General features: G+C 36.7%; 1 protein-coding gene across 1 annotated transcript in view; it reads left to right on the top strand.

The window, feature by feature from the left end:
* The window catches only part of LOC113445728 (uncharacterized), a 196,381-nt gene that overhangs the window by 79,383 nt on the left and 90,966 nt on the right, over positions 1 to 26,032 (top strand). The window contains exons 9-12 of the mRNA XM_087930397.1: positions 3,923 to 4,174; positions 5,041 to 5,164; positions 11,288 to 11,376; positions 24,155 to 24,276. Of these exons, the coding sequence (XP_087786523.1) occupies positions 3,923 to 4,174; positions 5,041 to 5,164; positions 11,288 to 11,376; positions 24,155 to 24,276 (587 nt within the window). The remainder of the gene's footprint in view (positions 1 to 3,922; positions 4,175 to 5,040; positions 5,165 to 11,287; positions 11,377 to 24,154; positions 24,277 to 26,032) is intronic.

Raw genomic sequence — 26,032 nt, 5'->3', positions numbered from 1 at the left:
AAATCAAAGATTCAAGGAAGAGGAGGTCATTTCACTCTTAATTGTTAAATAATATTTATAAACCCCCATAGGTTTTATTTCCTATAAAAATGCAAATCAAGCTGAAACAAATCAGTTACTATCAGTGGTATAATGGCAATTGTTGCAGGGTTATGGCATTGTCAGTAGATGCTTTTGTTTCATTTTAAACACAATCATTTCTGTAAAGTGGGCAGATATTTAAGAGTGATATTGTTTATAATTTCAAAGAGAAAGAAAGAAAAAAGAAACACTGAAATGCTTTTCTTCCTTATCAGTACTTTGTTACAATTTCCAAACTTCATGTAGAATTTCCAAATTTCACATGAATTCTTTAGAAAAAAATTGGAACCATTTCCAAAATGAAAAAGATGCAAGTAAAATTATATCAATGGGATTACATTTCTTAGCAAGGTCATTTCAACCAAAAACAAGAGGATGGATCTCAGATAGGTATTTTGCTTCCAGTGGCTCTATTCATGAATATATAGCCACCTTTTCCAGGCAAAGTATTTGCAGTCATAAATTCTGAAATGCAGTAACATTTATTTATTATCTATTTACTCATGTTTATATGGCCAAGGAATGACTCTGGATAGTGTACAGCAAAGCTAAAAATAATATATACAATAAGGATTAATATTACTATTATTAAAGGTTTTAAAATTATTAAAGGCACAAAACTAAAATTATGATAGAGGATAGAGATAGATTTATTTTGTGTTTATTATCTCTGTTGTTGGTCTTTATCAAATGCTCACATTAAGGATAACTGAAATGATTAAACAGAATGTATGTTTTTAACCTTCTTTGCTAGAAGTAGGTTGCCATACAACCCTCTGTTCCCCATACAACCCTAGGTTCCCTCTGTTTTTAATCATTCTATAAACATAATCAGACTATGAACTTCAGAACTGAGAGGGATGAAATCCTGACTCTTCCTGCTTATAAAGCAACACTCATTATATATGCAGATGGATAGGTAACTATCTCCAATACACTATTGTTTTGTTTTGGGTTGCAGACTTTGTGATGTAGTTACCATCCTCTATGACTATTACGTAGAATTGACTATTTCATTAGTGGTGGTATAGAGGCTACCAATGACAGTAATGCACAAAAACTCCAATTGTTGTATTTCAGGCTTATGTTTGGTCCTGTTTGAAGATAATAAATTATGACATATAGTTGGAGCAACTGATCTTTAGAGGCAGAAGTTAAAAGTTTCAGTTCAGACTCCCCGTTGATAGGAACAATGTTTGCTGAGATACTTTGCATAAAGAATAAAACACAAAAGTTACCTTTCAGATATTCCTAAGAGAGCAAGCACGAGGTTGGAAATGACCCAAGAGAGATCAGTCTTATCCAGTCAAAAGTTCATCCAAGTAATCCAAAAAGGCATACAAATAAAAACTTGGCAGGCAGAAATTGAACAATGATTACTACAAAGAGCAGTCAGGTTGTATTTATTTTATTTATTTATTTATAAAATGTTTTTTCTGCCCATCTTACCCTAGGGTAACTCTGGGTAGCTTACAGTCAGAAAAATATGTCTATACATATACGATTAAAACATAGTTAAAAATCAAACATTAAAACCTAAGGACCCATGGAAGGCCTGGGAGCAGAGTGGGAGGAGGTGGGATCTGTTGTGATTGATCAAGTAATTGATTACCCTCCCCAGGTTTCCTTATGTTTCATGTTCCTGTATATAAAGAGGTCACTGTTACTACCAGTTAACAAATCACTCTCTTTTTTCTTTCTACTAGATAGCTTAACTGATGTTGCATTTTTCAATTTATCATATATTGCTAAGCTTGGAAACGAGCCTAGTTCAGCCTTCGAATCAGCTGACTCCACCTATGTCTCCTCAAATCCACTTCTGAATTTGAAAGTTTAAACTAATTCATATTTCTCCCCTTTCTTGTTTTGTTCATCCCACTACTATTTTTTTTCCCTATTTTCTTTAAAAAAAAATTGGTGATGCATTGCAAATCAAATGGGCTTCATGGTTCTTTTTAGAAAGGAGAAATGTCAAAAATAGCTTATTTTTTAGGATTATATTTAAAAGAAGAAATTATTTTAATGCTTTGTAATGGGCTTGATATAGAAACCTTCATTCATTCCACTCCCTTGCTTTTTATAGAATTTGGTTGGCTTAACAAAATACATTTCCTATGTTCACATATTATGCTGGGAGCGTATGCTCCCCCACAAATAAAAGACATTATGGTTTAATGATGACCTGATTTAGTAAAGAAGACCTTGAAGGGTGGCCTTGAAGGATGAAGAGAAGACCTACTCCCAAGACAGCAATCAGATAAACAAAATTTGAGCCGGGGCCAAGAAAGTAATTTGCAAAAATGCCTCAGAGAGCTTTTCCCTCCAATTCTCATGTAGATAAAAGCAGGAGGAAGGCTGGCACATTCACACTTGCAGGATTCTGTTATTTTTTTTAAAAAAAACCTGTTAGTTTTAATAGTAATTTTAATAAAATTACTTTTCTATCCTAATAAAAGCACAGTAGTTTTAGTTCTACTTGGTGCCTTTTTCTTAATCTGTGCCATCTATAAGGTTGACGTCTGATTCATGCAATATGCTAAGTAAAATGGCCAGAAATGGTGGGACAACAAGAACAACTGGAAAAACATCTCGTGCCCATGAACCAAGAATGTAAGGCAAATAATATGAGAATTAGTATTTAGTAAAGAAAGAATTAGTAAAGAAAGTACACAATAATGGTAATCGAAAGAGAAAAGTACATCCTAAACATAGTAATAGAAGGAAAACAAGTATCAGAGTTGAAGTATTTAGGAACAACGTTTACAAGTTTTACTGAAGAAGAACAGCTAACTCCATTCCTACAATAAAAGGCAGTACCGATTAGTATGAAGAAACATCTCGTACAAAGCATATTAATATCCACCTTATGTTACCAGTGCCAAACATGGACACTTACAATGAAAGTTAATGAGAGGTTTGAGGAAAGCTGCTGGAGTGACTAGAAGGTAATAGAATAAGGAATGAGATTATAAGGGAAAGAATTGGGATAAAACCAATATTCAAAGGCATAAAACTACATTCAAAGGCAGTAAATAAAGTGGTTTGCTCATCTGGAGAGAATGTCTGAGGATTCCGTACCTTATAAAGCTATTATAAAAAGAGAAGAAGGTCAAAGAGCATGAGACAGACCCAGAAGAAGATGGAAAGACAACACCAAAGACATGCCACAGCAGCATCAAATAACAATGGTTGAAGCCAGGAGGAGTGCAAGAACTAAAGTTCTGAATCTACCATTCAACACCCAAAGTGATAAAAGAGAAAATAAAAAATAAAAATGGAGGGAAGTTTGCTGAACTACAACCATCCCATCACCACTGTTTAGTTTAACTCAGGGGTATCAAATTCAAGGCCCGCAGTCCGGTCCTGCCTATAATGTGGTTGGATCTGGCCCATGGGCCATACTGGAAAATGTAAGGGGCCGGCCTGCATTGCTTCAGCCCAGTCTACCCATGTTGCTTCAGCCCAGACTACTTACGTTGCTTCGGCCCAGTCTACCCAATGCGATGAGGAAACATCAGGCCAGCGTGGCTTGGCCCAGTCTACCCAATGTGAAGAGGAAACATGCCAGCAGTTTGGGGAGTGGAGTCAAGCTGGCCATACCCACCCAGTTGGCCACAATCACCCAGTCAGCCATGCCCCCTCCCCCTCCCCCCTGCGGTCAACCACAGCCCTGATGCAGCCACCAATGAAATTGAATTCGACACCCCTGGTCTAACTAGTTCTTCTACTAACAGCCACAGATGTCAGGTGAGATCATCAGGGAGGGAAATGTTGAAATCAGTGTTGCATCAATGCAGTGATGCTGGTGAACTATATGGGTAATTTTTCTTTTTTCTCTTAGGATGTTCCAGTTAGAAAGAATGGGAAGCCTGGAGAAATACTTCTTTTTGAGCTGTTTCTTCTCCAAGGAACTGGCAGAGTTGTGGGCTGGGGAGTTTTTCCTTTATGTAATAATAATTTGGAAATCGTGGATGGGAAGTTCAAGTGTCCTCTTCTCAGAGGTCATTATGATTCCAGAATTGATAGATTCCAAAAAATTGAAAAGTTGATTTCTTCTGATTTGGATCACTGGCTATGCAATCTTTATTTTCAGGTAGGTGCAACATCTTCAGAATGATACATCTTAATTTAATATATTGTTCATGTTTTTTTTGCTAATGATTTACACTGTGTTAATCAAGCATTTTTACTTAAAGTTCAATAGGTCCATTTGTTGTTTAGAAAGTGGATAATATGACATTGTAAGTGTCTAGTGATATTTAAAATATAGTCATCTTTCTGATATTCTGGATTTATTATTCCACTACTTGCTCGTTATCCGTTTAACTTTTAATCATTTTTTAAAAAATTCTCCTTACTTCTTCCAAAAAACAACATAAACCAAAATAATAATAATAATGGTGCTACATCTGTGTTTAATTGCAGATTCTATTTCTACTTGTCTTACTATAATTTATATATATATGGATGAAGTAAAGCTTATATGAATGATGGTAATGAAAAAAAAGAGATTGATATGCCTTGGAACTATATTACTCTCTACCTTTATACAAAGGACTGGAATTCTGTTCAGAAATTAAACTGTTAAAAATATGTATGAATTGGCTATATTTAACTATAAAGTAATGTTAAAAACTGTATGACTTAAAATTTACTTTCATATTTGAACTTCAAAGTCAGCTTAGAGGGTCCATTGAGGATTATGGCTGTGGGGAATAATTGAATCCTTGGATTCACAAATTGATAGACAGTTGTGTTTTTAAATTATTGCACTGCACACTGAGAGCACTTAGGACACAAATTACAGGAATTAAGAAATAGCTAATAACTGGTGGACCCATGTGGTGGGTGTTCCCAAAGAATCCCAGATAAACCCTTTTGATTGAACCTTTGAGAATATTAGCAGAATAATTTTGCATATGGCTGACCTATTCATATAAAAATGTTTTCTCTTATCAGATAATTAAACTTCCATGGTATTCAAATGAAGAGTATAAATATGAAGTGGGCCTTCAGCCGTCTTCAAAAATTCTTCAGTATTCAAGTACTGCTGAGAAGGATGGGATTTCAAAGGAAATCATAGGTGGGTTGTGAAATGACATACTAAAAAAGTTCCTGTCTACTATGATACTGTTTAACATGTTCTTTGTTTACATTCATTAAATTTAAAAAATCATTCAGCATCTTATTGTATAGTTATCTTCCCAGCCTTGTTCTACCTATATGCCACAGTTATGAGTGTTATTACCTTAACACATCTGGAAGAATCCAATTATGGAAGCAATTTGTTGTTGTTTTAATCATTTATGGAAGCGATAAACCTTTTGAAATCTAAAGTCTTGCTGATAGGAGCAAGAAAAGCCTATCACTCTCTTATCTGGGGAGAGAAATTGTCTATATCAACGCTAGAGGTAGCACAAGTTATATCCAGGGGTGAGATTCTACTGTTTCAGCCCAGTCTACCCGTGTCGATTCAGCCAGTCTACCTACATTGCTACCGGGTGAACCGGTCATTCTGGTGCTCGCTTGGCCCCACCCACGCACCCCTGCCCTATGCTGTCCTTTATTTCTGTCTTTTGAAGCTCAGCTGAGTCACGCAGCACAGCAGATTGCCATTCCTTAGCTGTTTACTCACTGGGGCTGCTGTAGAAAGTTAGTATTAGAAGCACGTGTGCACACGCACTCACTGAACCAGTTGTTACACTGGTTGAATCCCACCCCAAGTTATTTCTTATGTTAAATGTTTGTCTAGCTGATGGGTTTGGACCTAACAAATCCAAAGTATTTTCTCAGTACATCCTTGACACTGGGAAAAAAATCTGACCTCTGAAACTCCAAGGAGCAGGGAGGAGTTTTTGATATTAGATTTATCCTCTCAGATGTCTCCGCAAAATTTAAAATGTCTTAAGGATCCTGAAATGCCATTCCAACCTCACAGGGGAAACTTAAAAGGATATTAAAGATTCTGTGCTGCCTTTACAAGATCTATAACCTTACAATTGATACATCATTCTAAATTACCAAACAATGCCAAACAATGTATTAGGAACAGTGCCAAACAATGTATTAGGAACCAGAAAAGAAACAGGGCAGTATATGTCCCACTCTTCATTCTTTGTAAACTTACTCTAATAGATGGATTATTGTAAACACTGATTTGAATATGATACCTCCTTGGGAATAGATAGATAAATAGATATATAGATATAGTTATAGATATAGATACATACATACATACATACATTTTCTTAAGTTTTCACAGGTATTTATATATATGGTATTCAGCTTTGTTCGGGTATTTTCCCAAATCATTATAGTTGTGCTTTTAAAGTTGTAGAGATGTTTTGGCAGAATCTCATCTGCCATCATCAGGCTTGTGTATCCAAGACGAACGCAATACACAAGCCTGATGATGGCAGATGAGATTCTGCCGAAACGTCGCTACAACTTTAAAAGCACAACTATAATGACGTGGGAAAATACCCGAACAAAACTGAATACCATATGTGTGTGTGTGTGTGTGTGTGTGTGTGTGTATACCATATTAATAGACGGGGCAGATGCAAAGAATCATAAGTGAGTTATGCACTGTTAAATGAATATGCTCATTTCCCAAGTTTTTTTAAAAAAATAAACCTACTGGATATACAGTTGAATAATTGAAACTCTACTTCCCCCAATCTTCCCCAATATCCCTAAGAATAATTCTCTGTATCATTTGTATTTATTTATTTACTTCGAGCTTTTAAAAAAGATATTATTAGCTGTTAATATCCCCTGTGGGTTTGTTTTCTAATATATATCAGTTCAATGCTACAGTATGCTGTTTCTGCTAGTGATATGTTGCTAAGAGATTTAATAATGGGCAAACAAACACAATATGTGGCAATCCATTTCAAATTAAAAGTTTATTAAACGTTAGCTTGATGACTTTCTGGCTATTTACAATTAAAGGAGCAAACCTTAGGGAACTAGAAAACACGTGGTAAACCTTACAGCTTTTTCTTTCCAACAGAACAAATACATTTATGATCTGCAGCAAACTGATAGGTTGCATAAATACTCTATTTATTCGGTTGGGACACAACATAAAATTGTGCTAAAGTGACGCTAATGTTGAAATGCAAGCTAGAAAATAGACAAACCTAAATGACAATGAAGTCTGCGCCTTAAGAAGACTCATTGAAACACTCTAATAATGAGAGACTAATCAGTATATGGGATTTTACAAACTGTAGCTTGTCTTGAAAACACAGTTTTAATTCTAAGTTACATTCAACCTTGGCAACTTTTAAGATGTGTGGACTTCAAGGCCAGAATTCTCCAGCCAGAATGAGTGACGATCTAGGGTTTCTGATTGGAAGACAAACTCTACCTCCCATTTCCCAAGGTCATTAATATTCAATATACTCATTAATTTCAGGGTATGGAATCTGTGAACCCCAGATAATGCTGAATGACATCACCCATAGTATCAGTCTAGTTGTATATTGTCCTTCATTTGATTAATATTTTCCAATATTGAAAATATTTGAAGAATGGCATGATTGCAAGAGATGATAATGGAAGGTTGAAACACTAAAAGAGAGATGTGTAAATAATACTACTGTGGGAGCTGAAATGAAAGAAGATGTAGAAGAGGTTATTAAAAATCTATAAAAGGAAAGTGGAAAAAATGTCAGTTATTATAAAGGCAAGCTAATATCCACCAACATCCCTAATGAACTTACACCTGACAGTAAAAGTGGTAGATAGCTTTGTTTCTTGGGTTGAAGATTCAAATGGACAGAAAAGTAAAGGGAAGATTAATTGTTCAAAAAACAGTACCCCAAAGTTCAGAATAGTTAAGGCAATAGTTTTTTCTATTGGTCAAGTATGACTCTGAAACCTAGATTTTGAGAAAGAACAACAGAACAAAGATAATTTACAGAGTACAAGGTACTATGGGTACCATCTACTGGAAGAAGTCCTGCTGTACTGACTTCTGATAAGAACTAATTACAATAGTAAGCAACACTCAAGCAGAGTAATCAAGCAGAGACTCACATATTTAGGCATAAGGTTCTACTAGATGATGTTGGGCTAGAAAAAAAATGACTGTGCTTGGCAAAAATGGGGAAAAGAAAACTGGAGGGAAGAGGTAGATGGACAGGAGGAAAAAGATCACTGAAATGTCTATTGAGGACAACTTTAAATTGCAGATTTATATTCATATAGCTAATAAGAGTTCAACCCCCATTTGATGGCCCTTTTAACAGCCAGATCAGGCTCAGAGTTTTCCAAGTGTTCACTTTTCATACTGTTTTTCAGTATCATGGGAAAAGGTAGTCCGAATTGCCTGCTATGAACTGTTGCTTGAACTTGGTTTAAATTTCTATAGGACATGTATGCTCTACTGATCTACATTGTCTATCTCCAGAACATTACACTACACTAATGCTATAAAGCATGGAATATCACGGGCACTGCTGATGATTGTGTGATGAAAAACAAGGCGTTTTATCTGCTCATTGGCCAGCTAGTAACTAAATACCGTATTTCCCCATGTATAAGCACCCCCTTTGTATAAGCCACCCCCAATTTTTGGACTGTGAAGTTTTGAAAAAATATTTTATTAGAGAAACAAGTTATGAAGAAGAAAATTTACAAAGAAACAAAATTCGACGTCTGGGTCTACAACTTCGGTCATGGCGCAGCGGTGCGGGCGACGCTAGCAATCTACGCATCGGGCGAGAGTAGGAGCGAAGCATTCAGGCCGATGCCTAGCGTATGCATTTCTATCGCGTACTCCGCACTGTAATCGTATCATCACGTACAATTTTTACAAAAAGTATAGCATACTGCTGGAAAACCAGTTTATTCCTACTTTATTATTTTATGCATTTTTCACGTAAAAAAAGTGTACCTGCTTTGTATATGTCACCCCCCTACTTTTTGGGCTTGAAAATTTTGGAAAAAAGGGGTGGCTTATACATGGGGAAATACGGTAATAAGAACTTTACCCATATTTCATTTTTTAATCCTTTGAAATAAAATCCTACAGCAAGGTCTCTTTCATAACACTGAATGCACATGATCTCCTAAAACCAACTTGTTTTCTGTTTAGTACCAGTTATCCTATTTAAAGACAAATACAATCTATTATCCATGTAAAAACAACAGTCCTATTAAGGTAGCAGTTCTTATGAAGCATAGCTCTATGAATTCTGAAGGAAATCTTTCTGCTTAGAGGCATCAAAGCCTTCAAACCTGGCCCTAGTAGCAGATGTTTTGTTGTGAAAGACATCAGCAGCTCACCCATGCTCCCATGAGTTTCCATGAGCTCTGATTGGGGGAATTTACTTCAGAAAAGTAATGTCATATGTTTCAGTGGGAGGTGGGAAGGAGTGACATTTGAACAATCCATTTGACAGGTGCTTTGAAGTCCTGGCACCTTTTGAGCTCAAATTTAGGTTTCATTTGGTAGTATGATCTATTTATTGGGACATAAATCACATAACTGTCAGATGCATCACTTCCTGGTTCCTTCCTGTTGAAATCTAAAACTATTTTATGCAATTAAATTGTAAGTAGGCACTAACAGTTTTTTAAAAAAGAGAATCAGAAGAAAGTCAACAGGCTAGTTTAATGTCATTTGTCAGACTGTGGTAATCCACAAACTCATTTTATTTAATAAATTAGCAGAGACATGAACAGGTCAATACAACATTAATGAAATGTACCTCATTATGGTGGATGTGACATGTTTATATAGACAGCTTCTCTGCTGTAAGAACTTTTCGGAGGGAGGTAAAAGAAGAAAATAGGACATCTTTTGATACATTGTGCACATAGGAGTAGAGGCAGGGTCACTGTGTTAGAGATATGGGGATGGTTTCCATGGTATGGTGCCAGAATTACTTCAGGAGGGCACCTTTGAGGCAAATCAAGACCTTCATTTATGTGCTTTATGGGCTAATACTTTGGTTCTGAGCATTGTTCATTTGAACTGCACTCAGATATGGATCCTTCTAGAATGCAGTAAGCAATTTGTAGCCCTAAAAACACTGTAACCATCATGTAATGTTTTGAAAACAATCCAGTTTCCAAATAGGAGTGATGGATCCCTTTCTATCCAAATTCCTCAGGAAAAAATAAGGTATCATAGGGAAAAAGAGAAGGGAAAAATAGGGTTGGGGGAAGAATACAAATAAGAAGAATTAAAAAGAGTGTTAAAAGAAAGGGCATAGGTGACCTAAGCAAATTTTGATTCTGGGCCAGCCTACTGCCTACTGAAGTCCTTTCACCACCGTCATACAATATGGCTCTCTAGAATCTGATTGAAGTCTTTAGACTTCCCAGGCCTGTGGTAGAAAGAATGGCAATATTACTAACCTATTACCTTTACTACTCCACCTTTGTCTCAAGACCTACAGTTTACTCAATCAATGTAAAGCAGTTGACTTGGGATGCTTTCTATGCCTGGAATCTCATGAGCAATTTGGACATCAGTATGTCTGCTATTTGGGATTGGGAAGAGCAGAGAAATCTTCTATAATAATGATTCTATAATCATTACTAGAATCTCTATTCTATAATGAATATGTTTCTCTGTATATCCATATGCCTCTTCCATGCATTTTACTGAATATCTAAATATGTTTCATTGTTTAATTTATCACATAGTGGATCCTAAATAACAAGAGAGGACATGTTAACATTAAACAGAAAGACATCAAACAAAAATAATAAACATGCCTAGTGATCCTGGTTTATTTGTTGTTCTCCCATGCAACTCAAACCCAAGATCATGCTTTGTAAATGCCTAATGCAATTCTAGTCCCATTGCAACAGAAAAAGAGTATTTAATGAACTTTCATTGGATATGTAGAAGATAAATATCAGCCTCAATTCAGGTGGACATTCCCATTCTCCGATCTGTTGGTCTCCTGATGTCAAAGGTCTCTGGAAGACATCCAGTTGCAGAATTGCTTCCCATTTGGCTTCAGTAAGTAATGTTCAGATCTGCTGGACAAAAGGTTAAAAAAGAGGCTTTAAACAACTCTGCAAGTTGTTAATGGGAAACGTATTTCGACAGAACCGTTTTGCAGCGACCTGGCCCATCCCAAAGTGATGCTGGCTGACAGTACTTTGCTGTTCCCGGAGCATAGAAACATGTGGAAGGAATTGTTCTTTCACATTTCACAGGTTGTCATTTCCTTCACAGGGCAACCTCTGACCCCTCGGAGAGATTCTGACACTCATAAGGGAAGTATTCCCAGTGCTGAAAAGGAAGTGAGGAAGCGGTTTAACACGGTGAGAGGTGGGAAATGGTGCATATTAGAACAAATTAAGAGGAAAATAACAAATGCCCTCATGGATAATTTCCAGCAGGTCAGAACTTTCAATATGGTGGATAATTTGCTAACATTTTGGAACTAGAAAGTTTCTGCATATTTCTTTAACGTATGAAAACTGTAACAGCAACAACAATTTCACACATTTGGTAGGTCAGGGAGAAGCTGAAATTATATGTGGTGACATATGCACACAAAACAGACAGACAGTGACAAAGATTAAAAATGAATTATATTAGGAAAAGTTGATGTACAGAAAAAATATGTATGCATTAAAAGAAACACACAAAAGGTATATATTAATTATATTAACTGTCATAATATCTAAGCTGGAATCGTGGCAGTATAAGATTTCAGATGTGTATAGCTTCATCAGGAGACAATAAGGATGAAGCTATGGATATTCAAAATAATTTTCTCTAAATTGTTCTACGGTGTATATTCTCTTTCTAGCAATCAGTAATGTCACTGAATAAATGCATCAGGCTTAATTCCTACAAGGCTTTATAAATTCATGTGTGCTTCTTTTTAAAGTCACTGTTTAAAACTCCTAGAAGCAGTCCTAGTAGTCCTTTTTTAGTGATTGCACTTTAGCAAGTTACAACAGTGATGAAAAAGCACTTGCATTTAGGATCTTCACAAGTATGTAAAGTAAAGAAAACCTGAAGTAAGATCATAGTAACACTTGTTATTTCACTTAGTGACTATTTCACTTAACAACTAAGCTGTTTGTCCCAATTGTGGTTACTAAATGAGGACTACTTATATACAAAACTACTGCTTAAGAATAGATTTAGGAAAGATGTAAAGAAAAGAAGAAGAAACAACTTATGTTTGATGAGTTTCTATACTCAGGAAAAACAAGCCAAACCAAAATTGATGAGAAAATGAGAAACACAGCAGCATTGTTGGCAACACAATGCAAGCCATCTTTAACATCTGGCAGGTGATATGAAATAGGTGGCATTTATAGGCTACAATAAACCAATCTACATGGCTGGTAAAGTATGGTTTGCAAGCTGGAATTGTGGGTGCTGATTTGCAGTGATGTGTATTTAGGGCTAAAAGAAAATGATGCATTTGGTATCACCTGGAAAGATCTTAGGAGAGTTGACATTTATAGCTGACTTATGAAGCAAATGCTGCGAGAATACAGCAGGCTTTCCTTATATCACTTCCCATTTTATACAATTTCAATAGAGGTATGGCTTCTGGCATGGAACATGCTTCTTTGTATCTGCTATATATATGATGTAAACGTAATTACCTGAAAAAAAAAAAACCCAGAGGCTTCTCCCATCGATAAATCCTTAGAGGCAGTGTTTCAAAAGGATCACTGACATTTGTTAAAATAAAAGAATATGTGCCCTTCGCTCTTCATAGCTAGAAAATTTGCACATGGGTTTAAACAGATATGATTTTTATGCCACAAATATTCTGCAAACCTACAGCAGTATGGCAACACAATAGGATATGTATTGTCTAATTGGCAAAAATAAATAAACAAATTCACAGGCTTGTTAGTCTTCATTTCATTTCAGTTGCTTAGTCCTGCTCCCAGGACATCTTTACTAATAAGACTTAATATGATGCTTATGTTTTATTCTACATATTTCACTGTCTTTTTACATCAGGTCTCTGTCTCTTTCTCCCTCTCCCTCTCCCTCCCATTCTACTCCCTCTCCTAGTTGTACTTGTAATTTGTAGTGGAGTCACAGGAAAAGTTAGGCAGGAAGGTGAGAGCTATGCAGTATATGATTTTCCCCCTCAAAACAACAACTAGCCTTATATTAGTTTATCTGAATTCAAGCAAAGAAAGAAAATGGCTGCACTAACCTCATAAAGAAGATCTAGTCATGTATTTTTCAAACTTGGTAACTACAAGATGTGTGGACTTCAATTACCATTATTCGTCAGTATGCTGCCTGGGGAATTGTTGGGGTTGAAGTTCTTCTATACTGATGCTGAGTAAAGATGTTTCTGTTCAAATATATGAGTGTACAGAAGGCTAACTAATGCTTTAATTTGGGGGGGATGAGTTCAATTCCATCATACTTTCTTCTGTAGGTGAGCAATCTGCATAGAAAGAAGAATTCAGGAAAGGGGACTGCTTGAGTGCAGTAAAAATAAACTGTCCAGAAATGTTAGATCAGGGATCACCAACCTTTTGGACCTCGGGGACCACCAAACTCATAATTTTAAATCCCGCAGACCAGAGATCCTGGGAAAATCCCCCCAAAAGTCTGCAGGATAATTCCCCACCCTGTTTTCCTACCAATCAACCATTCTTTATTTGAGATCACAGGATACCGTCTCCAGCTCTGTTCTTGGGGGGGGCGGGGGGAGAGAGACTTTTGGCTTCATGCAAGGAAAGCAGCAGAAGTCTCCTTGTCTCCCCCAAACTCCACCAGAAATGAATCTTTGCCAGCGCAGCCTCTTGGAGCAGGATGCCTTGCAAGGTCCCAAAGACTCATTTCTGGTGGAGTTTGGGGGAGAGAAAGAAAGACTTTTGCTGATTTCCTTGCGTGCAGCCAAAAGCAGATGAAGAAGCGGAAAGAAGCAGCCCAGTGGCCAGGCAAGGCACATGGGGCGAGTAGGTCAAGTCTCCCCCAGCCCTTTCCCCCCTCCCCTCGCTACCTCATGTTCACAATGCAAGTGATGCAAGCCTTGTGTTCCCACGGGCCATGTGGGCAGCATAGCCTTGTGTTCCCACAAAGCCTGGATTAATTGCTTTGGGGGTGACATTTCTCTGTGGACCATCAAAATTTTCTCATGGACCACTGTGTTAGACCATATTTTTAATATAAGTCCCTCTTCAGAGTTTCAATATTTCAAACTAAAATATTAAGAATAAACCAGTAACCTTTTTTCATAGTTTTTAAAAACACCTTTAATGAAAAACTAACATCGTGTTGTCTTTATATTCTATAACGGTAATTTAGAATAGAGAATTATTGGTTTGAATGTCTAAAGTAAGCTCCAAAGTTATCTTAATATGTCCTATGAACAATGTACTTGAAATTCTTTCTATTGTTTTTCTATTTTTGTTGCCTTTTTGTTAGTTGACTATAATAAAGACTTATATAGAGAACGCTGAAATTCAATGTGACAGCACTTGTATTGCATTTGTAATATTCTTAATTCAGTCCGTGGCATCTCCAGTTAAGAGCATCAGAGAGACACAATTTCCTTAAGCTATTGAAGACCTCCTGCCAGTCAAAGGAAACAAGATGTTTTATTGATAACATAGAATGGCTTGGAGGGCTCGAAGAATCAAAGCTCAAAGATAAAGAACATGCTTACTACCCACACCTAAGGACAGCTTCATTCAGACAAGCTGGCTATCAGCGGTCTGCACCAGAAAGCAGACAACTTATATAAAAATAGTTTTATGTAGTCTTCCATTAAGAGTTCATTTGCATTCTTGTGATTTTTAATGAACTTCAAATGATGTCCTTCCTCCAGATTAATACAATGGGAGAACCATTTGGCCTGGAGACCAAAACATATGAAGAACAGTTGCAGAAATTGGGTATGGCTAGTCTAGAGAAAAGAAGGACTCGGGGCAGTATTTCTATATTTGAGAGGCTGCCACAAAGAAGAAGGAATCAATCAACTTATTTTTCAAACTACCAGAGGACAGGAAAGAAACAATGGATGGAAACTAATCAAGGAGAGAAGCAACCTGGAATTAAGAAGAAACTTTCTAGCAGTGAGGACAATTAACCAGTGGAACAACTTGCCTTCAGAAGTTGTGGGTCACTGGAGGTTTTTAAGAAGAGACTGAAAAGCCATACGTCTGAAATGGTCTCCTGTGTGAGCAGGGGGGTTGGACTAGAAGACCACCAAGTTCCCTTCCATTTCTATTCTGATTCAATTGAATTGATAGAATGTACTTTTAATAGCATCCATCACCTATGCAGGAATAGTAGTAAACCTATTATAAGGGTTCAACTTGAAGACTGTTTGACCCAAATGATTTTCTAAAGGTTCTTGGAAATCTCACTTGCTGGATAGGTATCTCCCTAATTTCAATGTAACTATATCAATGGGTGGCATTGGCTCATGGCCTAGGTAGTGGATGCCATTACCACCAGACATCTTCTCTGTAAGCAGGTAAATTAGCTCTATATGTGCTGAAAATCTGATAGGCACTGAAGTATCAGGAAGTCAAAATAACAGAAGACTTGTGACAAATAGGAAAGAAATGATGAAGGATTTATTTCCTTAACTCAGAGCTAGGTAATTCACAGAATAGATAGGGGATGGTCTCATAGATGGCTACAGGGAAACAAGTGGTTATAGATGATGACATGTGTATGATACAAATGCAATAGTTTAAATACATGGGGACACAAATTCATAATTTCAGGATATGTGCAATGATGTCACTGTACACATGTTGTTATTTTGGTGGCATTGCAGTTTGCTATGGATGGCTCTGGATTTCTTAATAGGCTACTATGATCAGTCTACAACTTTATTAATAAATTCTCCAATTCCAATTTCCAACATAGTTGGAAGTTGAAGCAGGAGCAATATCCATATATTTGCCCTCAGCTCCATATTGTCAAGCTAAAGTGAATAAACAGAGAACAGAAATAGGCAGGCTGCTTGTCAAGATGAAACCTATGAATTGTTGGCTGTGCTTGTGATAAGTTTGAGACCATAGAGTGGAAAGAGTTGACTTCACTGCACCACAAATGCAGAATGAAAATTATATTAGCCAAAGAGGGCTTTTCCAGTGACTGCATTCTGATTCTGCATTTTGATTCTGTAACTCCCTTCCAAGCTTTCTCATCAATAATCTGTCAGAACTGTAATAGAAGCTGATGACATAAGCTAGGAGGCAAACTTTTTTTTGCCATATGGAAATAGAGACCTCAGTAGAGATTCAGAAATTTATCCAGATTCCCTATTTGAAACTTAAATTCCTATCTAAGCGTATCTGGCATGTTTCCTTGAAATGTGCTGAACTGCTAATCTCCTTGGATGAGGACATATTGGAATTATAACTGAATACATCTGAAGAGCATCAAATTGAGGGAAATGGGATAAAACCAGATGACAACTTGGAGTCCTCACAGGGTGATATAATAGATTTAAAAATCAGTTATGGAATCTTGTGTTTCCATTGGGTAGGGTTGTAGCAACAGAAATATCCTACATGTAGAAAAAAACATTTAACCCCCCCAGTTGTATCATTTGTTAACTCAATGGGGTGTTTGTTTTGTGATACAGGCAACAAATCTTCAGCATGAGAAGTTTGAGAATGATAGAAGGGATAGGGATAATCTTTTGGGGGCTCTCTTCTAAAACTGTTACAGTAAAATGGTCAATAGAAAGAACTATGTTTGAATACAGTATATAATTGTCTGCAGACTTGTCAGTAAGACTTTCATTTTAATTACAATTTCTGGTGCAGCTGTTCTAACTCATCTTCCATCATCTCATAGTTGATAGGGCATCTAATTAGCACTTTATAGCATATTGTGGTCAATTATAAAATGCTATAAAAAGAGTTTAGCAAAGGCAAACTACTGTATGCCTTTCACATTGTTTTATTTAAAGGAAATTTTACATGGCATTTTACAACACAAGTTTTCTTTCTACTACCTATGAAAACCTCCTATGATTATTACTTTTTTAATTTAAAAAAATAGTCTGAAGATGTTAGATATCTTTCTGATTGCTGACCCCATTAAGATCTTGAAATAATAGATTGGTTTAATTCCTCAAGCCAAAGAGAACTGGTAGCATCTTAAGTATTTTCCATATTTCTTGCATTGATGTGCCTATATAGAAAGTACAAAAAGAAAACAATCCAAAAAAAGAAGTTTTAAATGTACCAAGCTAAGGTTTACTTAATTAGAACCTTGAGGCAATAAAAGGAGCATTTTAAAATTCTGTGAATCTTAATATGCTAAATAATGCAAAGCTTCAACTCTTCAAGCATAAGACACACATCTGGCCGCTTAACATTTAAATTACAGCGGGGGCGGGGAATCCCTTCTAATTCTGTGGTAAATGTCTTGAAGAAAAGGATGGCAAATGTATCACAACCAAATTTAATTTCATTTTAGGTTTTCATCATGTTTAATTGCGCAGCATTTTGCCAGCCTCCCCTTCTTTTATTTATGACACATTTTCTTTTTTCCTTCTGTATTTTTATTGATCTTTAATTTAAGCAACTCCTCACTGTTTATGGCTGTTGAAGAATTACATTGCATTCTACTAGGAAATCTATCTAGAGTTAAAAGTAATGAGCTCAGTGATACAGAAAATAAAGGAAAGAATACAAGCTTTAAAAAAAAGGGCCTCCACAAATTAAAGTCACCCAACTCACAAGAAAATGATTAAACAATGCTATCACATTTATTTTCATTTCAGTTTTTCACTTGGATGCTTTTGTCCTTCTTATCCTTTCATTTCCATCAGAGTATTATGTGCTATACTGCTTCCTAGGCAAGAGCACACTGGCAAAAATACATAGATGCATTCATATATAGTTGGAAAAGCAGCCAGTGATACTTGTGTGGCTTTAGTTGCAATAACCACTACGGGGTCAAGGATGACATGGAAAATTTCCTTCTTTCAGAAGACAGGAACTCGGTTTGTTGAAGTGTTTTTTCCTCCTCTGAAATTAAGAAAACAGATCTCTGTGAAACTTAATTGTAATGGGCACAAATACAAAAACAACATCAACATGTCAATTTACATCGTTTGAGTAATGATAACATTTGTAGCACATATTAACAAAATATTAGTTGCTACAATTAATCCTTCCCTGGGCATAGAGTGCTGCTTAGTCCAAAATTATGTTCCTTTCCTCAAATCTTCATTTTTTTATTAGTTTATTATGTATCATCAATTCAACGTCAGCTCTTAGAGATCATGTAGCTAGATGTTTTTATTTTCCTATGGTAATCTCTCCCCAACTTGATCATTCAGCTCTTCCCACAATGGATCCATCACTGCTGTAATTAAGAGTCACCTTGTGGTGAGATGGATGACAAATACATAAAATAAATAAATAAATAAAATTAAGACCTCCCTTCTTAACTGCTGGTCATCTTATTTTGTTTCCTCTAATTAGTCCTGGAATCATAAACCTCTCAAGTGAGTTAGGCCTTTGAATAATGTGTCCAAAATATGATAATTTATTTAAAGGTCCTTTGTGCCTCAAGTAAGATATGTTGCTTTGTTCACAGACCTATTGTTTTCTTCTGATGTTCTCAGAAATCATGTCTAACACCCAAGTTTGACAGGATTAATACTTTTTTTTACCCTGCTTCTTCAAAGTTCAAGTTGCTTTCATTGTGTGTCACAGGGATTATCACTGTCTGCAAGATTCTGATCTTTTGTAGACACATCCTGGCATCTGAATTATCTTTTGCAAGGACTTCATTGAGAATGTTCATGAGCAGAAGATTTTCATTTTCAGTATCAGAGTAGTATCATCAGCACAGTTATCAGTCATACATGTTTTCCCTCCAATTTTAAAACCACATTCATCTTCTTCCAATTCATCTTCTCTCAATAAATAATCTGCATATCGATTTGAATAAATAAGGGGAAAGTATATAGCCTTCTGTCATTGCTTTGCCAACCTGGAACCAATCCATTTTGTTCTGTTTGGATTGTAGTTTCCTAACCTGTATCTAATTCCTGCATGAGGAAAATGAAATGTTCTGGAATTCCTATTTTTCTAAAGATGTTTAACACAATCAACGGCCATTTAGCACCTACTGACTTTAAAAAAAACCACATTATTTGTCTATACCACCTCTGACTGGCCCCGAGTCCCAGCTGATCAGCTGGGTCTTCTTTTGTTGCCCTGCAGTGGTTAGTGCGGTGGAGAGGGATTGAGATTTTGTAGTATCCTTCCCCTAGAGTGGAGTGGAAATGGGGATTTTGCCACGCCCACCAAGCCACACCCAGAGAAAAAAATGAACCCCACCACTGCCTAAGCATTGTTTTGCTAGCAGTTAAAATTAAGAATATTATGCAATAGTTTTCACTATTAGGACACTATTAAGTCTACATCCTTTAGTATTGATCTTTGGTCTTTTGCAATCTATTGGTCACTGGCCATCTATTCTCCAGATTTGCTGATATATCTTGATCATAACTAATCCTTTCTCGTGTGTGTGTGTGTGTGTGTGTGTGTGTGTATTCTTCTGTACTAGATGTGTATAAAATTAAATTGTATCTCTTGGAAGTTGACATGTCTACTTACAGAATTTCAGCATACTTTCCATTTTTGTTTGACCTTCTTGAAATCAGGTACTACCTGTTCATTGTTTTTCTTTTGTGACATTTCAAATTTGGAATCCTTCTTTTAAGTTTGGAAATCTCTTGCAAGGCTTTACTTTAAAAAAAAACATGAGTGTTTTCATCTCCCATATTTTTGTAGATGTTGTAGTATTTACTACTTGCCTCTTCTAACAGCTGTCTAAAATAATACGTTAAGATCCTTTCTGAAATTTTTGTCTTTCTTGGGTTTGGATTTTATTCTCTTCGAAGTAATTTCCACTGTTAGTTTTGACATCCAGTTTGCTTTCTTGTGTTTCTTCATGTTTGGCAGTCTCTTTTCACATTCATATTTAACAACTTATTTAAGTTTAGTCCACAAGTCCTCTGACTTCCAAGCAATGAGGTTCAAAGCAATTTCTCATGTACTCCTTAAAATTGGAAGTCTATGCTCAAGATTACATCCTGGAAAACAGTTGGTTCCGCCCCACTGTTTTGCTTTAACATGACTTGGAATTTGCATATCTACAGCTTGTGATCCCACAATCTATGTCTTTGCTGTTATATATGAGGTTGGTAGATTAATAGATAGAAAAAATATACTTGCATATTGACAATTATTCATTTTTTTGTGTAATGATAGTCTTGGCCAATTCTTTAACCGATGCCCTCCTTCCCATAACAAGTCAATCATAATATTAAGATTATAGCTATAAAATCTGTCCCTTCAGCCTCAAATTTATCCTGAATCTTACCTGACAAAGGCTTAAAATATATTTTATTCCGACAATGCCATTATTCTACTAACACATTCATATTATGAATATTAAATTAAATTACATTAATCATTAAAATATTACTACATCTGTGGAAAAACATAATTTATAGTGTTTTTCTTTTTAACATTGGATTATTTCTATCAACATTAGTTAAACAGTGGTAGAGAGGCAGTATATTAAATAATAGATTAATAGCCTGATGCATGCCTCTAAGAATAAAATTCCATAACCTTCTGTGCAGACCCACCGAGCCATTTTTTGTGTGGTGCTAAGAAAAAAATAGCAATGTTTCTGCGTTGTTTTCTCTTTTAAGGAAAACAATGAGAAACGGGGAGGGGCATAACTTTTTCGGGGGGACTGATGCCAGGATCGGCACGTCCATGCCTTCCTGGCAACAGTGCCAAATTGATTGCCACTGCCTTGTGGACTGTTTTATAAAGCCTTATCGAGATTGGATGTTAAGTGATTGAAGATAGACCTAGAAGTTTTTTTTTAAATTCAGTGATTTTTTTTTCCATTCGTCTAACTAGTTTTAGTTTAGATATGTAAAGGACTGAAGTGCAGTTGATTTCAACGAAATGTAATTTTACTTAATTTTGGCTGAGCCAAATCCATTACTTAGAACAAGCAAGCAAATGAAAGCAAAAACGCCATTGTTGGAAGAAAAGTCTTCGTAGGATACATTTAGAGGAAGAATAATTTTCAGAACCATCCAGGGGACTCCTTTGTCTCAGCCTAATTGCTGCTATTTCTGCTCTTCTGATGTTTTGTTTGCATGAAGAGCAAAGCAGTGACATCTTCTTTGATGCTGATCAGAGCATTGCACGGCGCGCAATTAAGTTATGAATGTATTGTTATTAAAGGGCACAAAATGTTTCTGCCCATGCAGTCCCTGTGAGAAAGAAGATGGCTCCTGTAGCCACACCCTCCTGTCTCTGACTTGAACGGGTTTTGAGTCATGTGCATGATCAAACATAGCCCAGTGAAGGATGTTCATGTATACAGTAATCAATTTAATGCCTTTCTGTGTTGCACCTTCAGTGTAACAATACAGATTCTTATGCAACGTGTGACTTCGGTATCTGCACTTTGCAGGTGAATCTGTTTTGAAATCACAAAGGCTTTTTCACACAGCCGCTGCCTAGGTAGCAAGGCCTATTACTGGGGTGGATGTTAGAAAACCTTAGGGGAACAGGCAAGAGGGGGAAAAAGATGCATCCATTTTATGCTTATATTTTAGAAATATCATAATAACAGTATAACACCTAGAAATACTAGCATGACAAAGTAACAACAGTGGCACATTGGAATATCTGTAAGAAATATCATTTGCCTGCAAGCAAGACACGTGGGACCACACAATAGAAAAAGTAATAGAAAATGAAGAAGCTAAAATCTTTTGGGACTATAGAATTCAAACAGGCAGTCCCCTGACACATGACAACCCAGACCTAAACAACTTTTGGTGAGAAAGAAAAAAAAAGTCTGGATAGCGGATGTGGCATTCACTGGAGACAACAGACTAGAAGGGAAAGAACAGGAAGCAACGGCAAAATACAAAGACCTGCAAATTAAAGGTAGAATGATTGTGGCAAAAGAAAACAAAGGTAGTACCAATAGTAATAGGTGCCTTGGATGCAATCCAATCTCAAAGCATCTGTGGCACCATTTGAACACCATTGGCACTGCAATGGTGCCAGTCAATTGCAAAAGCAACTTTACTACTAACAGCTTATATCCTGCAATGATATCTTTAGCACCATCAAAGAACAACATCTGCTTATTCCAGGTCTTTGGGAAGGACAAAACTCCAAATCTAGTCTAAATATCAGGCTGACTGTGTGATGAACCATAATAATAATAATAATAATAATAATAATAATAATAATAATAATAATAATAATAATAATAATAATGTACACCTATGGAAGACATGTCCCAAAGATGTTTTTTTTTTCCAAAAGGCAATTGGACTTCGTAGTTTTTCTTTGAAGACATTTTGCTTGTCACCCAAGAAGATTTTTCAGCTCTGACTTCAGTTCCCCAAAATGAGAAGTGAAACATCTTCAAAGAAAAAACAGAAAGTCCAGTTGCCTCTTTGGAAAAAAACCCAACACCTTTGGGATTTACAGATTACAGATAACAGAGTTGGAAAGGACCTTGTAGTCATCTAGTCCAACACCCCACCCAAACAGGAGACCCTACACTATTTCTGACAAATGGCAGTCCAATCTCTTCTTGAAAGCCTCCAGTGATGAAGCTCCCACAACTTCTGAGGGCAAACTGTTTCATTGGTTGATTGTTCTCACTGTCATAAAATTTCTCCTTATTTCCAGGTTGAATCTCTCCTTGTTCAGTTTCCATCCATTATTTCTTGTCTGGCTTTGGAAAATAGCTTGACTCCTTCCACTCTGTGGCAGCCCCTCAAATATTGGAACACCTTTCTCTCCTGGTCCTTCTCTTCACTAGACTTACCCAGTTCCTGTAACCATTCTTCAGATGTTTTAGCCTCCAGTCCCCTAATCATCTTTGTTACTCTTCTCTGCACTTTTTGTAGAGTCTCAACATCTTTTTTTTTTATAGTGTGGTGACCAAAGCTGGATGCAGTATTCTAGGTGTGGGACAACCATGACGTGGATGACTGAGAATTTCCATAGATATATGGAAGACATGCTACATCAAATTTTATTCAAGTGACATATGCAAGAATGGCAGGGGTGGAATAATATTGATCAGACATGAGTAAGGAGAGCTGTAGAGGGGAGCTGAAGTTGCAAACATAATACTACCAAACAAGATTTTTCTCAGCTTTACTACTCTTTCTTTAGTCATTCTATTCACTCTTGTTTCTGGGTGCATTCAAAATAATTTATACGAAGTTCCCCAGATAGGAAATGTAGTTCCATGTTTACATAAATCCATTTGATAATTTCTGCTCTGAAGCAAAACTGACCAGGCAACAAACTCGAACCACCAAGAACTTATTCCCTAATGGTTTAGGTAGTAGTCTTAGAGCAATTATAGCCTAAAATGTGGCACAGTGGTTAGAATGCAGTTTTGCAGGCAAACTCTGCCCGCATACGAGGAGGTTGATGCTGACTGCCTTCCATCCTTCCAAAGTCACTAAAATGATTGTTGGGGGCAATATGCTGACTCTGTAAACTGCTCAGAGAGTGTTGTGAAGCACTATGGAGTGGTATATAAGTCTAAGTACTATTGCCCTTGCTAATTGTAACATTGTGGAATCCGTTATGCTCTCAGTGCTTGTAAGTGAGAGGAGTTTGTTCCCTGTTTATATACAGTAGCTTGCACTACCAGACTGTGTATAAATGGGCAGCAACACATATGCGCACTGATGATATTACTTAGACAGGTAATTAAACAGCTGCAAGCAAATAACCAAGTTCAAAGAGCACAAAGGACTCCAAAGTACAACTCTGAGCCACATATATTCTCTTCTGTTGAAATGTAATATTGATTAATTCCGCACTCTTGCAAGACCTAAGATGAAAGTGTGGGAATCAATGCTAATGAAATTTTCTTGGTAGTTATCAGTTAAAATCCTACATGTTGCAGAATGAACAAGATTATTTTTAAACAAATATAGTCATTCTAAAAAGAGGCAATTTGAGTAAGAGTCCTAAGATCTCTTGCCTGCTATTTTCAGCTATTTCAGGACTGTAATTTATGAATGTTAATTTTTAGATGAAGAAGAATGATCCAAATGATGTGGTTGTGCAAAGCGGTTCTAAGATCAGACTAGATGCTGATGATGGAGTATTACGGTCTTATCAGGAGGAATTGGAGAAACATAGATTCTCTGTATGGTAAGCAAACCTACGTTTGGTGGTTTATTTTTTGTTTATTTGTTCGCGGAGAACTATGTAAAATGTGTTTGGGATGGTGAAAAATACGGGCAAAACTTTCTAAGGCAACGTGACAGTTGAAACAAGTGGTGATTTAGCACCAGAGCTGTTCATCATTTCAAGAATCAGAAAATACATTTCATTTCTCCTGTTGCTGGAAGTGATGCCGTTTGAATAAGCCATAAAAATGAGTTCCTGGCCATTTGTGGTTATTAAATGCCCTTGGGCAATTTTTTGAAAAGGGTAGCTGCTAGAGTAACAGTTCTAACCACAATATTCTTGCCAAATCCTAATTTTATAATCTGCCTGCTTCAGTTTTGCCTCGGGTTTTCAGATAAAACTTCCTGCCTCCTCCATTCTCTCCTTCATCTTCACCCAAAAGTGTTTCTACCACCTATTAAAGAAATCATCATAAGCCATTCAAAATAGATAATCACTGCAAAAGTAATTTTCACTTTACTTTGAGGAGAGGGGCACAAAAACTTTGTAATGCTTCTGCAATGTAATAACATTTGTATATTTAAATTGTTCAATGTCATCCTGTTTGTGCCCACTTCCCCAAATACCACCCCCTGTATCCTAGATGAGAACTGCTGACATGTGTGGGCTAGACTATTTCTAACAGCCTCCACTGGTGCTTTGTGGCTCACTTAAAAGGGCAAGATTAAAGTTATTGTTCTCAGAATCTAAACCTAAATTAATGATGGGGGTAGGGGAACCTTAATAAAAGAAGGATCTTATTGGGATTGTTTTATTCTTTTTTTAAAATGTTACTGTTTACCCTGTACAGACATAATTTTCCTTCTTACCTCCATCCCATAAAGATCTACTGGTTCAAGCTGACCCAATTCTCCCATTTGTCCAAATGAGAGATACTGACAAAATCTAGTGTGGATTTCCATGAGAGTGGATTAGTACAATCTAATGCAAAGGTGCACAATTTATGGACCGTATGCTCCCCTCTCCTAAAAATTTAAGGAGGGTCTCCAAAGTTGGAGCTGATTATTTACAATAGCAACAAAGAAAACACAGACCTTCCTGATTGTCTTCTTCCACTTACAGTTTTAATTCTCCTTTTAATCTCAGTGGATATTCTTCATTGCTTTCTTCGGGTTACTTCTCTTTTTCCCATTAGGGTCTGAATTTAATTTATTAAAGCATATGGTCATAGACCAAAGCAAGACCAAATTAAGAATATGAATTACAAATATCCATTAAAAGAGACCGTTTGCAAATGAGATTTAAAATATACAGTGTGCCTTCCAGGCCTACCTGGAAATTTACCAGGCCAAACCATTTAAAAGGTAATGCACAATTGCTATATTGGCTAACCTTTTTGGGCTCCTGTGCCAAAAATGGTGTGCTTGCATACCAGCACCTAGAAGGCAATGCGCACGGGGCCCCTGGGGGCCCTGTGCATGCATGCACAATCCCCCCTTACCTGCATTGCGCCGCCTAGCCAATTTTCAGCCCATTTAAGGTCTTTTTTGGCCTCCCAGAGGCTTGAGGGAAACCTCTGCAGCCTTCGGAAGCTGAAAAATGGGCCTGTTTTGTCACTTCTGGTATTTCCGGAAATTCAGGAAGTGATGAAACGGCCCTTTTTTTCAGTCAACAAAGGCTGCAGAGGCTTCCCTCGAGCCTCTGGGAGGCTGAAAACAGGCCAAAAATCAGCTGTGAAGCACATGCATGCAAAGTGAGGTAAGTTTGCCTGGGGCTT

The sequence above is a fragment of the Pseudonaja textilis genome, chromosome 3 (genome assembly GCF_049901715.1).
Source record: "Pseudonaja textilis isolate UNSWEBS1 chromosome 3, rPseTex1.2, whole genome shotgun sequence".
NCBI classification, from domain to species: Eukaryota; Metazoa; Chordata; class Lepidosauria; order Squamata; family Elapidae; genus Pseudonaja; species Pseudonaja textilis.
This window is presented reverse-complemented; position numbering and strand designations above follow the sequence as displayed.